The sequence below is a fragment of the Rutidosis leptorrhynchoides genome, chromosome 1 (genome assembly GCF_046630445.1).
Source record: "Rutidosis leptorrhynchoides isolate AG116_Rl617_1_P2 chromosome 1, CSIRO_AGI_Rlap_v1, whole genome shotgun sequence".
Lineage (NCBI taxonomy): Eukaryota > Viridiplantae > Streptophyta > Magnoliopsida > Asterales > Asteraceae > Rutidosis > Rutidosis leptorrhynchoides.
In genome coordinates, this window is record NC_092333.1 from 13,248,732 (window position 1) to 13,263,371 (window position 14,640).

At 33.6% G+C, this 14,640-nt stretch overlaps 1 protein-coding gene across 1 annotated transcript; it reads left to right on the top strand.

Annotated features, from left to right (window-relative positions):
* Window positions 1-2,035: 2,035 nt before the first annotated feature.
* LOC139886397 (uncharacterized) lies at window positions 2,036-5,821 on the top strand. Its single transcript, XM_071870210.1, has 5 exons — window positions 2,036-2,286; window positions 2,910-3,166; window positions 3,456-3,667; window positions 4,229-4,493; window positions 5,267-5,821. Exons 2-5 carry the CDS (start codon window positions 2,915-2,917, stop codon window positions 5,564-5,566), a joined length of 1,029 nt encoding a protein of 342 aa, XP_071726311.1. The 5' UTR covers window positions 2,036-2,286; window positions 2,910-2,914; the 3' UTR covers window positions 5,567-5,821.
* Window positions 5,822-14,640: the final 8,819 nt, after the last annotated feature.

Consider the following 14,640-nt stretch of genomic DNA (forward strand, 5'->3'; position numbering starts at 1 on the left):
GGAACCTTCCTCTATCACCAATTGATTTTAGAGAAAAAGAGGGACTCATGAGTTTATATGCATGACATCTTGGTGGACCTGAAACAATCTTACACTTATATAATGTAAAAGGAAGGCTTGAAAGAATATCATTAACCATGATTAGAAGTTCTCCAATCGAAAAACATCACCCCTTCCATCCCCGCTAGTTTATTCTTGAATTTAGAGATAATCGGATCTCACATCTAGCACTGCTCCCTATTATTTTCAATCGGGATACCAAGATATACGAACGGAAGAACCCCACATTACCACCAAAATCAACAGCTTATGAAATCAGATTGCTCCTCAAGATGTGAGCCTCGTACATAAGCGTTTTAATCGAATTCATCTGTAACACCTACAGTTGAAAAAAGAATTGAAGGATATCCTTAATGTGAAGAAGCTCTTGAGTAGAAGGATGAGCGAACATTGTAAGGTCATCGACATATTGAGAATGGTTAACACTTAATTGTGACCCAACTTGAAAACCTTTTAAATAAATAATAATAATAATAATAATAATAATAATAATAATAATAATAATAATAATAATAATAATAATAATAAAAATTCAATGATAGCCTCAATAATTGTATTTATGTATAAAGTGGCACTACATTGAGTTCGTGGAGGCCCTGAACTGCTAAACGGTAGTTATTTATAAGAGGTGAGCGGTCAATTTTAATGTACAAATAAATATTGTGTGTCTTGATTTTTTAATGATAGTCTAGTTAGAAAACTTTCAACATTAATATAATGGTACCTTTTCATCCTAGTAGTAACATGAAACATTGAGACATGAAAAAATAAATAATCATTATTTGAAAAGATAGCTTACAAAATTACACTTGTCATAGAGAGAAAACATTTTTCTTCTTTTTCCATGTAAACAAAGAACAAGAAACATTTACATATCACACGTTTGTTCATGCTACAAAAGATGAAATAGATGTAGAGTTGTACTAAATGCTAATATGACATCTCATCAACCATATTCTTCTTTACCAAAAATAGTCTAATTTTTTTTTTAAGGACCTTTTACTTGTTTGTATATTTAGAAGAGGGAGTAATCTAACTCTACACTCTAGTACGCAGTTCAAAAGAATTACTTTGTTTTCAACCCTTTCATGACTACTACATAACACCTTTGGCTGGATTTTAGGGTATTACCAATAAGCTATCTTACGAGACAACTCCGAAAATTATAAATGTAAACGAATACGCGGAGTAAGGATGCATTTGATAAAATTGAATAATTAAGCGCTGAATGATTCATAATCTGAATGATTCAAAGGTTATTAATGAATTCAGTTCTGAATAACTATAAGCTATTTGATAATAATTCTAAACAAACAATATGAATGAGATAAAATATCATTATTAACGAATTTTATAAATAAAATATTTAATATACCTGTTAGATAAATGTTAAAGAAATGATTCAAGTAGGGTATTACACAAAATTTAGATGTTTAATTGTTAATAGTATTTTTCAACTCTGATGATGAACTATTCAACATCATATGTCTTAAAGTTAGAAATAAACGCATTAAATATTGATGCGCGGCGCGCAGTAAAGAATGTTTCAGAACCAGTTAGCACCACTTCTATTGATATTGTTTTCTGTTTTGCTGCGCGCCGCGCAACTATATGGGGCGCTGCGCAGTATTCCATAAAAAAAATTTTGTCGTTTTTCGATTATGAGTCAAGGTCGTTTTATGTGGCATTACCGGCATCGTATCTCTTGAACTAAACAACCCCATCCTGTGTGGAGGTCAAGGGTTCGATTCCATTGAACTACAAACTTATTCTCCCTCATGGTCATGAGAGTTCGCAATTACTCTGAGTTACTCACAAAGCTAGTATTCTCCCTCGGATAAATCAATTAAAATAAAAAGTTTGATAATTAGTTAATAAAAAAAATAAAAAAAACATCCTAATTCGCGAGTCTTTCTTTTGTAGTCGGCTATATGTGAATTTTTTTTTAATTTTTTTTCTTTACTCTTTTATAATCATCACTCAAACAAAGTGCACCGCCAGTGAAATTGTGTTGCTATTGAAATTTTGTGAGTATGTGGACTAGCAGTTATGATAGTCTAAAATATAATAAATGCAATTAATCTAATTTTAGCAAAACGTATATATTTTACGATAAATGATCGTGTAGCCACCGCAACACCGTCATCTGTTCGGTCACTTACATAAATTAAAAGAACAGCAACTGGGCAACATCAAAATCATTCAACCTCTTCCTTTTTCCAAAAGGTTTGTCTTCTTTTTTACTCACTTTCTTTGTTATGTATTTTCTGTATAATACTTAATTATTTATCATTTATTAAAATTTCAACATACTGATTCAAATCCTGTTGCCATATATGTAAGTGAAAGTAACTTTGAGTAGCACTTTTTGAGTGAGGATTGAAAAGTGAAATTGGGAAGACTTGGTCAATTTGCATAATTGTGTGTGAATTAGAGGGGTATATGTCTATTTAATTATGCCAATCTGTTTCAAAACCTAGAATCCAGGTTCCTTTAAATTTATATTATATACTTATAATTATATAATAATTATATATCGGCACATGTACTTCTATTTAATTAGTGTTAATGTTAATATTAATATATAGTATAATTTATGATGATATATATTTTATTTGCATACTTAAGTCTAAATTTAAGTATCTAATGGATCAAACTCTACTATATCAAACTTTCAGTTGTCTCTGCGATCAAGCTGTAAACTGGTGATATGGTAGATGATTAGGCAACTTGTATTACTATGACGTCAGCAAAAAGAAACAAAAAAGAATTTTTATTTATTAAGAAGTCATTGGATACATGAAATATGGAGTAACATTAATTGGAAATTGGAAATATGATACATGCAGTTGAAATGCTGCTCGTTTTTCTGGCGGTGCTTTTGGCATGGGCGGCCTACCGTGCAACACGTCCACCACCTCCGAAGATATGTGGATCTGCGAACGGTCCACCTGTTACATCACCCAGAATAAAGCTTCGCGATGGAAGGCATTTGGCTTATTTAGAATTCGGTGTTCCGAAAGAGAAAGCCAAGTATAAAATCATATTTGTGCATGGTTTTGGTGGTTCAAGGCATCATAATATTTTTGCTGATGCAGCATCTCGGGTATATTTAATTTTCCATCTTTTCTTCTCTTTTTAAAATTTTGTTAAACTATAACGACTTAGTTAAATGTGCACAGTTTCTTGTTCGTTTTTGACAAATTTATGCTTTAAAACTTGAAAACTGAGAAGTATGATATTTTCGTTTCTGCATTCTTAACTTTTTTGGCCCTGGTTGATTGCCCATTTTGCCCCTGCCCGAAGACGCCTCTGAACTGAACTGGCATTTTGTGTGAACTGGCTTTTGGTGTGTCTGTGTTACTTTTCTAAGGATTGGTGCGATTTTTATGCAGGCTGTTATTGAAGATTTAGGTGTGTACACTGTTTCATTTGATCGGCCTGGTTATGGAGAGAGTGATCCAGATCCTAAGCGAACTCTCAAGAGTTTGGCATTGGATATAGAGGAGCTTGCTGATCAACTGGAACTTGGATCAAAGTTCTATGTAGTTGGAATGTCAATGGGTGGGTTATTAGTATGGCCGTTACTCAAGTACATCCATAACAGGTGTAAATCAAATTCTGATTAACTTTTAAACATTTTCTTAAATGTGGCAACATCTGCAGGTTAGGTGGTCTAGCTAATGAGTAAAAAAAAAAAAAAAAAAAAAAAAAAAAAAACCGTTCATGTTGAAGTGAACAATGAGCACCACAATTCGTTATAAATAGTTAATGACTTAGTTATGATTACAAAATTGATTTATTTTATGGTTATTGACACCATGATATTGGTATACCAATATGATACGAAAAAGACTTTGGGCAACTTTTAACATGTTCATTCTGTTTCACTCGTTGAGATAAAGAACAACCCAAATCAAACCATTAAAAAGGAGATGGGTCAGTCTCGAGCTTTTTCCTTGCATTACCTTTCACATGTTGTCCTTAGGGCGGGGTTGGGCCAGGTTTGGCGCGCAAAGTTGTTTGAGTTGCCGGTTATTAATGTTCTCTTAGTGATATGGGTCAAAGTTGTCACCTTTAGTTGTATGTTTGAGTTTGTTGTGGATTCTTTCTATTTTTTGAATTAATCTGACTTTCTTTTTTATATTGTGTTTTTTGAATTACACAGACTAGCAGGAGCTGCTCTGCTTGCTCCCGTAATTAATCACTGGTGGCGTAGTTTCCCTTCGAACATATCAAATGAAGTATATTACAAGATGTTTAAGCAGGACCAATGGAGTTTGCGTGTGGCCCACCATCTACCATGGTTGACTTATTGGTGGAACACTCAAAAATGGTTCCCTAGTTCCGCTGTCGCTTCTGAATCCCTTGCTATGTTTTCTCCCCCTGACATGGAAATTATGTCAAAGTTTACTCTAACCGAAGCACAAAAGGTACTCTGTTTTCTTTCAACATTTTGCAGATTTTTAGTAACATCACCATCAGCCCGTAGTATGATATTGTCCGCTTTGGACACAAGCCGATCACCGACGGGCTACCCGCGCACGAGTACAACCCCGGATCGCACTTCAACCTCACGGATTTGCTTCTCGGGTAAACACCCTCAAAACGCGTCATACCAGAAGAGGTATCCACACCCTTATAAGGAGTGCTTTGTTTTCCTCTCCCACCGATGTGGGACGAGTCTGTTACAACTCTCCCCCCCTTCGGGACACTGCGTCCCCGCAGTGCACATCGATGCGGGCCCCAGCTCTGATACCATAAGTAACATCACCATCAGCCCGTAGTATGATATTGTCCGCTTTGGACACAAGCCGATCACCGACGGGCTACCCGCGCACGAGTACAACCCCGGATCGCACTTCAACCTCACGGATTTGCTTCTCGGGTAAACACCCTCAAAACGCGTCATACCAGAAGAGGTATCCACACCCTTATAAGGAGTGCTTTGTTTTCCTCTCCCACCGATGTGGGACGAGTCTGTTACATTTTTGGTCATCTATTTTAGTGTAGGCAAATTCAACCCTTTACTAACAAATGAATATTCCCACCCGAATTTGTTACCGTTGTTATCCGACCCACTCATCTTGTTACTTATAATATATCCATTTGGTTCTAGAATTATATTGTATGAAGACATCATAGCCGTTGCACAATTGTGTACCTAGAGAGTTAGCCTTATGTTACTCTTTTTAATGTTTTGTAGACGCAGCCAAAACAACAAGGAGAATACGAGTCACTTCATCGCGATTTGATGATTTCGTTTGGTAAGTGGGAATTTGATCCGATGGAACTCGAGAACCCATTTCCGGATGGTGAAGGATCGGTTCATGTATGGCAAGGTGATGATGATCGGTTTACGCCTGTGACATTACAACGCTATGTTGCAAAACAGCTCCCTTGGATCAATTATCATGAGCTCCCACGTGCTGGTCACATGTTTGCTCTTGCTGATGGGATGATGGACACTGTCCTTAAAACACTTCTAGATGTCAAAGATAAGTAGGTTTATGTTTAATGACCATTATATCTACTTGTTCGGTCTTAAAACCCACGAGTGTAGCCCGGTTTCTTTTATTTTTTCAAGTTGAACCATCTTATTGTCGTTATGTCGTAATATATGATTATCTTATGTCTCATGGGATTATCAACTCTTACGTACCCACAGATCGACCAAACGACATTTGACGTACTGGTATAACAGAATTGTACTATCAATCAAATGGTGTGGTTTAAGTCTTGACGTTTTAATTATATTTGAATTTGAATGCTATTTTAGTGGTTGCTATCTTCAAATTTAAAAAATATATGTGGTTCGATTAGTTAAATTAGTGGTGTTTTATGCAATTTAAAGGAAAAAATACACAACCACCCAAACAACAATTCCAACCCTTCTTAACCGATATCTGTGTCCTCTTTTAAAGAAGAGTAGATAACTTGTGTGAATGTGCTAATTTTAACTAAATTTTTTCCAAACTTTTTTTATATTTTTCAAGAATTTTATATTTTTGGATAAAAAAATTGAAAAATGCAGATATTCTTAATTAAATTTATTTAGCAAAAATAAAACAAATATTCTGTATGATTCAAGTGTTCAACATAAAGAATTTCTAAATCACAATTTATAAATATGGTCATAGATCTTCAAACAAAACCATATTCTTTTAGAAGGCCAAAAATATTACTCCGTATTGAAAATCACACCCTAACAAGACATTAGGGAAGGAATTAAAAGTCTCATAAGCCATAGATTACAATTAGAAACTTGTTATAATTCAGTAGGCTTATAACTACCTTTAGTGGTTTGATTCTTGATGTTATAATTCAGTAGGCTTATAACTACCTTTAGTGATTTGATTCTTGATTAAGAATACTAATAATGAAGTGTAAGAACAAAGATGATAATGGAGAGAAAGAAAGAAACACTTTGTAAGTGTGAGAAATGGTGCAAGTTTAATGCTTGCATTCATGGCTATTTATAGCAAAAATATCACAAGTTTAGGTAATACAATAATATTACTTTTGTGTACCAATAATTGACTATCCATTTATATATATATATTTATATATTATAACACTCCTCCTTGGATAGCAATTTTGTTTGTTGAAGATCAACTGTAAGTTACTGCCTCGTTAAAAACCTTGCTAAGGAAAACCCAGTGGGAAAAACTTTAGCTAAGGGAAAAAGAGTGCAGCATGGAGTTGCTCCCCCTCTAGTAGACATCGCTTCGGTTGTTACATCTTTTGAACATGTCTCATGCCAATGTTATGAACGTGTGTTCTGAAAATAGCAGTTGGAAGTGCTTTCGTGAAAAGATCAGCAGAGTTTTTGCTGGATTGAACATATCTCATTTCAATCTCATTGTCCTTAATGAGATTTTGAGTGTATGAGAAGAATCTAGGAGGTATGTGTTTGGATCGGTCACTTTTGATATACCCTTCTTTCATCTGTGCTATGCAAGCTGCATTATCTTCATAGATAATTGTTGGACTTTTACCGCGTTCTAGTCCACAAGAATCAGTAATGATTTGTGCCATTGATCTCAACCAAAAACATTCCCGAGTAGCTTCATGTAATGCAATCACTTCGGCATGATTTGATGATGTAGCAACAAGTGTTTGTTTTTGAGAACGCCATGATATTGCAGTACCTCCATTTAGAAATACATATCCAGTTTGAGATTTAGCTTTATGTGGATCAGATAAATAACCTGCATCAGCATAACCAATCAAATCTTGTTTTGATTCGTTAGAATAAAATAATCCTAAATTAGTAGTTCCTCGAAGGTATCGAAATATGTGTTTGATCTCATTCCAGTGTCTTTTGGTAGGAGCAGAGCTGAACCTTGCCAACAAATTAACTGCAAAAGAAATGTCAGGTCTTGTACGATTTGTAAGATACATAAGAGCTCCAATTGCACTAAGATATGGTACTTCTGGTCCAAGAATATCTTCATGATCTTCACATGGACGAAATGAATCAGTTTCAACATTGAGTGATCTAACAACCATAGGAGTACTTAATGGTTTTGCCTTGTCCATATTGAAACGTTTCAAAATATTTTCAGTATATGTTGTCTGATGTACAAGTAAACCATTAGGCATATGCTCAATTTGTAAACCAAGGCAATACTTGGTTTTTCCCAGATCTTTCATTTCAAATTCTTTCTTTAGAAGTTGAATGGCTTCATGGATCTCTTTATTTGTACCTATGATGTTAAGATCATCAACATAAACAGCTATGATCACATATCCGGATGTTGTTTTCTTAATGAAAACACAAGGGCAAGTAAGGTTATTTGTATACCCTTTGCTTATCAAGTAATCACTTAATCGGTTATACCACATACGTCCCGATTGTTTTAACCCATATAAAGATCTTTGTAATTTAATCGAATACATTTCTTTAGGTTTTGCATTTGATGCTTCTGGTACCTTAAATCCTTCAGGTATCTTCATATATATATCACTATCAAGTGATCCATATAGGTAAGCAGTCACAACATCCATGAGATGCATTTCTAAATTTTTAGAAACTGCCAGGCTGATTAAGTACCTAAAAGTAATTGCATCCATAACAGGGGAATAAGTTTCTTCATAATCAATTCCCGGTCTTTGAGAAAAACCTTGAGCTACAAGTCTAGCTTTATACCTTGTAACTTCATTTTTCTCATTTCTTTTTCGGACAAAAATCCATCTGCATCCTACAGGTTTCACATCTTTAGGAGTGAGAATGATGGATCCAAAAACTTTTCTTTTATTGAGTGATTCTAATTCAGCTCGTATTGCTTCTTTCCATTGAGCCCAATCATGTCTATTTTGACATTCAACCATAGATGTTGGTTCTGGATCATCATCATTATTCATGATGTCATATGCAACATTAAATGAAAATTTCTCATCAAGATTTTTCATTTCATTTCGGTTCCATAATATTTTTGAATATGCATAATTGATTGTAATTTCTGTATTGACATCATCAATCTCCTCTGCAGTAGGAGTACTGATTTGTGGTTCTTCTTGAACACTTTCTTTTACTTCATTATCAGCTGATTTTCTTTTTCGAGGATTTTTATCCTTTGAACCAATTGGTCTTCCACGTTTCTGACGTGGCAAAGATTCATGAGTGACGTTATTGCCAGCTTTTGGAATTTCAATTCGAGCTGGAGTATTTACTGCTGGTATATATGATTTTGTCACCGTTTTTGTATCTGTAAATGCATCAGGCAATTGATTTGCAAGTTCTTGTATATGCATTATCTTTTGAACTTCTGTCTCGCATTCTTTTGTGCGAGGATCAAGATACTTTAATTGAGGTTCACACCATGAAACATCATTTTCTTTATTTTTCATTTCTCCCCCTAATCTAGGGAACAATGTTTCATTAAAATGACAATCAGCAAAACGTGCTGTAAAAACGTCACCTGTCATAGGTGAAATGTCCCGTTCTTATTGATTAAAAACGTTCCATATTAATTGATTTCGTTGCGAGGTTTTGACCTCTATATGAGACGTTTTTCAAAGACTGCATTCATTTTAAAACAAACCATAACCTTTATTTCATCAATAAAGGTTTAAAAAGTTTTACGTAGATTACCAAATAATGATAATCTAAAATATCCTGTTTACACACGACCATTACATAATGGTTTACAATACAAATATGTTACAACAAAATAAGTTTCTTGAATGCAGTTTTTACACAATATCATACAAGCATGGACTCCAAATCTTGTCCTTATTTATGTATGCGACAGCGGAAGCTCTTAATAATCACCTGAGAATAAACATGCTTAAAACGTCAACAAAAATGTTGGTGAGTTATAGGTTTAACCTATATATATCAAATCGTAACAATAGACCACAAGATTTCATATTTCAATACACATCTCATACATAGAGATAAAAATCATTCATATGGTGAACACCTGGTAACCGACATTAACAAGATGCATATATTTAAGAATATCCCCATCATTCCGGGACACCCTTCGGATATGATATAAATTTCGAAGTACTAAAGCATCCGGTACTTTGGATGGGGTTTGTTAGGCCCAATAGATCTATATTTAGGATTCGCGTCAATTAGGGTGTCTGTTCCCTAATTCTTAGATTACCAGACTTAATAAAAAGGGGAATATTCGATTTCGATAATTCAACCATAGAATGTAGTTTCACGTACTTGTGTCTATTTTGTAAATCATTTATAAAACCTGCATGTATTCTCATCCCAAAAATATTAGATTTTAAAAGTGGGACTATAACTCACTTTCACAGATTTTTACTTCGTCGAGAAGTAAGACTTGGCCACTGGTTGATTCACGAACCTATAACAATATATACATATATATCAAAGTATGTTCAAAATATATTTACAACACTTTTAATATATTTTGATGTTTTAAGTTTATTAAGTCAGCTGTCCTCGTTAGTAACCTACAACTAGTTGTCCACAGTTAGATGTACAGAAATAAATCGGTAAATATTATCTTGAATCAATCCACGACCCAGTGTATACGTATCTTAGTATTGATCACAACTCAAACTATATATATTTTGGAATCAACCTCAACCCTGTATAGCTAACTCTAACATTCACATATAGAGTGTCTATGGTTGTTCCGAAATATATATAGATGTGTCGACATGATAGGTCGAAACATTGTATACGTGTCTATGGTATCTCAAGATTACATAATATACAATACAAGTTGATTAAGTTATGGTTGGAATAGATTTGTTACCAATTTTCACGTAGCTAAAATGAGAAAAATTATCCAATCTTGTTTTACCCATAACTTCTTCATTTTAAATCCGTTTTGAGTGAATCAAATTGCTATGTTTTCATATTGAACTCTATTTTATGAATCTAAACAGAAAAAGTATAGGTTTATAGTCGGAAAAATAAGTTACAAGTCGTTTTTGTAAAGGTAGTCATTTCAGTCGAAAGAACGACGTCTAGATGACCATTTTAGAAAACATACTTCCACTTTGAGTTTAACCAAAATTTTTGGATATAGTTTCATGTTCATAATAAAAATCATTTTCTCAGAATAACAACTTTTAAATCAAAGTTTATCATAGTTTTTAATTAACTAACCCAAAACAGCCCGCGGTGTTACTACGACGGCGTAAATCCGGTTTTACGGTGTTTTTCGTGTTTCCAGGTTTTAAATCATTAAGTTAGCATATCATATAGATATAGAACATGTGTTTAGTTGATTTTAAAAGTCAATTTAGAAGGATTAACTTTTGTTTGCGAACAAGTTTAGAATTAACTAAACTATGTTCTAGTGATTACAAGTTTAAACCTTCGAATAAGATAGCTTTATATGTATGAATCGAATGATGTTATGAACATCATTACTACCTTAAGTTCCTTGGATAAACCTACTGGAAAAGAGAAAAATGGATCTAGCTTCAATGGATCCTTGGATGGCTCGAAGTTCTTGAAGCAGAATCATGACACGAAAACAAGTTCAAGTAAGATCATCACTTGAAATAAGATTGTTATAGTTATAGAAATTGAACCAAAGTTTGAATATGATTATTACCTTGTATTAGAATGATAACATACTGTAAGAAACAAAGATTTCTTGAGGTTGGATGATCACCTTACAAGATTGGAAGTGAGCTAGCAAACTTGAAAGTATTCTTGATTTTATGTAACTAGAACTTGTAGAATATATGAAGAACACTTAGAACTTGAAGATAGAACTTGAGAGAGATCAATTAGATGAAGAAAATTGAAGAATGAAAGTGTTTGTAGGTGTTTTTGGTCGTTGGTGTATGGATTAGATATAAAGGATATGTAATTTTGTTTTCATGTAAATAAGTCATGAATGATTACTCATATTTTTGTAATTTTATGAGATATTTCATGCTAGTTGCCAAATTATGGTTCCCACATGTGTTAGGTGACTCACATGGGCTGCTAAGAGCTGATCATTGGAGTGTATATATCAATAGTACATACATCTAAAAGCTGTGTATTGTACGAGTACGAATACGGGTGCATACGAGTAGAATTGTTGATGAAACTGAACGAGGATGTAATTGTAAGCATTTTTGTTAAGTAGAAGTATTTTGATAAGTGTATTGAAGTCTTCCAAAAGTGTATAAATACATATTAAAACACTACATGTATATACATTTTAACTGAGTCGTTAAGTCATCGTTAGTCGTTACATGTAAATGTTGTTTTGAAACCTTTAGGTTAACGATCTTGTTAAATGTTGTTAACCCAATATTTATAATATCAAAAGAGATTTTAAATTATTATATTATCATGATATTATGATGTACGAATATCTCTTAATATGATATATATATACATTAAACGTCTTTACAACGATAATGGTTACATATATGTCTCGTTTAAAAATCATTAAGTTAGTAGTCTTATTTTTACATATGTAGTTCATTGTTAATATACCTAATGATATATTTACTTATCATAGTATCATGTTAACTATATATATATATATATCCATATATATGTCATCATATAGTTTTTACAAGTTTTAACGTTCGTGAATCACCGGTCAACTTGGGTGGTCAATTGTCTTTATGAAACATATTTCAATTAATCAAGTCTTAACAAGTTTGATTGCTTAACATGTTGGAAATATTTAATCATGTAAATATCAATCTCAATTAATATATATAAACATGGAAAAGTTCGGGTCACTACAATAGGTTCAATATACCTTAATATTGAAGATGTTTCATATCCAACATATATTCCCAACCTCCTTTGAGGACCCATTTTTGTACGTTGTGGTGTCGCAATTGGAACATACACTGCACAACCAAATGTTCTAAGATGGGAAATATTTGGCTCTTGACCAAAAGCAAGTTGTAGGGGGGAATATTTATGACTTGCACTATGTCTGATGCGAATCAATGCCGCAGCATGTAAAATTGCATGACCCCATATAGATACAGGGAGTTTTGTTCTCATTATCAATGGTCTAGCGATTAACTGTAAACGTTTAATCAATGACTCGGCTAAACCATTTTGTGTATGCACATGAGCAACAGAATGTTCAACAACAATTCCTATAGACATGCAATAGTCATTAAATGCTTGAGATGTAAATTCACCAGCATTATCAAGTCTCACTCTTTTACTGGTGTAATCAGGAAAATGTGCTCTCAATTTAAAAATTTGGGCAAGAAATTTTGCAAATGCCACATTACGGCTTGATAACAGACAAACATGAGACCATCTGCTAGATGCATCTATTAGAACCATGAAATATCTAAATGGTCCACATGGTGGATGAATTGGTCCACATATATCACCTTGAATTCTTTCAAGAAACATTGGTGATTCTTTCTCAACCTTAAGTGGTGAGGGTCTAGTTATCAATTTTCCAAGAGAGCAAGATGTACATGGAACCATTGTATCATGATGGATTTTTCTATCATTTAGTGGATGTCCATGAGTACATTCAATAATCCTTTTCATCATTGTTGATCCTGGATGGCCTAATCTATTATGCCATAAACTGAATACACCAGGATCAATATATTTTTCGTTAACTACCATATGTATTTCTGGTACATTTATATGTGTATAATGTAATCCAGAACTAAGTCTTGGCAGTTTTTCAACCACATGACTCTTGTCAGTGATACTTAAATATTTCTCATTTTCTGTTGTCACTGACTGATAATCATACCCGTTAAGGTATATGTCGGAGAAACTCAATAAATTTCTGCTTGACTTGGGAGAAAATAAGGCATCATTTATTAAAAATTTTGTACCATTTGGTAGTATGAAATTTGCCTTTCCTATCCCTTTTATCAAGTTAGCAGGTCCTGATATTGTATGTATAGTTCCTTCCATTGGTTTTAGATCAATAAAATATTTCTCAGATTTAAGTATAGTGTGTGTAGTTCCACTGTCTGCTATACAGAGATCTCCACCACTTGATTGATGTTGTATTCCAGCAAAATTCATATTGAACTTCATATATAAGAAATAAATAGTGAGTACATTAATATTACACAATATTTTAGACGCAAATAGATAGTACTGAAACATTTAGCAAACATAATGACAAAGACAGACGATATTAAATAGTTTATTTTTTCGAAAGACACACAACTTAAACATTCAAGAAATCTTCATATAAATCAGATGGTTTCTCAGTGACTGTTGCATCGACGTTATCCACAAAGTTTACTTCCTTTTCTTTATCTTTCAGCGAATCCTGATACATCTTAACAAGATGTTTAGATGTTCGGCAAGTATTAGCCCAGTGGCCCATTCTACCACATCTGTAGCAAGATTCTTCAGAATTTTTAGAAGAATTTTCTTCAACATCTTGTTTAGTGGGCTTATTTTGTGGTTGATATTTATATTTTCGTGGATTATTATTTCTTTGACCACCACGGCCACGACCACGTCCTCGCCCATTACCATTACCATAAGGATGGTTTCTACCATAGTTATGGCTTTTGGCATGATGATGGTGATGGTTATTATAACCACGACCTTGCCCGCGTCCTTGTCCCTGTTTATAATTATTTGCTGTATTTGCTTCAGGGATTGCAAGTGTATCAGTAGGACGGGATTGCTGATTTTTCATTAATAGCTCATCATTTTGCTCTGCAACTAAGAGATATGAATTAAGTTCAGGATATGTTTTAAACTTTAGCATTCTCAAATTTCTTTGCACTGTGATGTTTGCAGCATTCATTGTGGAGAAAGTTTTCTCCATCATGTCTGCATCACTTATTTCATGTCCACAGAATTTAAGTTGTGAACATGTATTATACAGAGCTGAGCTATATTCATTTACTTTCTTAAAGTCTTGGAACCTTAATGTTCTCCATTGTTCTATAGCAGCTGGAAGTAAAATTTCTCTTTGATTATTGAATCTGCTTTTGAGACCTTCCCATAAAATATGGGGATCTTCTACAGTCACATAATTATTTTGTAAGCATTCATCAATATGTTGATGAATGAAGCAACATACCGTTGCTTGTTCTTTTTCAGAACAATTTTTGTTTTCATTTATGGCTTCAAGAATGCCCATTGATTTAAGATGCATTTTTACTTTTATAACC

Excerpts from the sequence above, each read along its gene's own strand:
- LOC139886397 (XM_071870210.1), top strand. The coding sequence starts at position 2,915 with ATGCTGCTCGTTTTTCTGGCGGTGCTTTTGGCATGGGCGGCCTACCGT. Across the intron at positions 3,167-3,455 it reads TTGCTGATGCAGCATCTCGG|GCTGTTATTGAAGATTTAGG; the intron begins GTATATTTAATT and ends ATTTTTATGCAG. Across the intron at positions 3,668-4,228 it reads CTCAAGTACATCCATAACAG|ACTAGCAGGAGCTGCTCTGC; the intron begins GTGTAAATCAAA and ends TGAATTACACAG.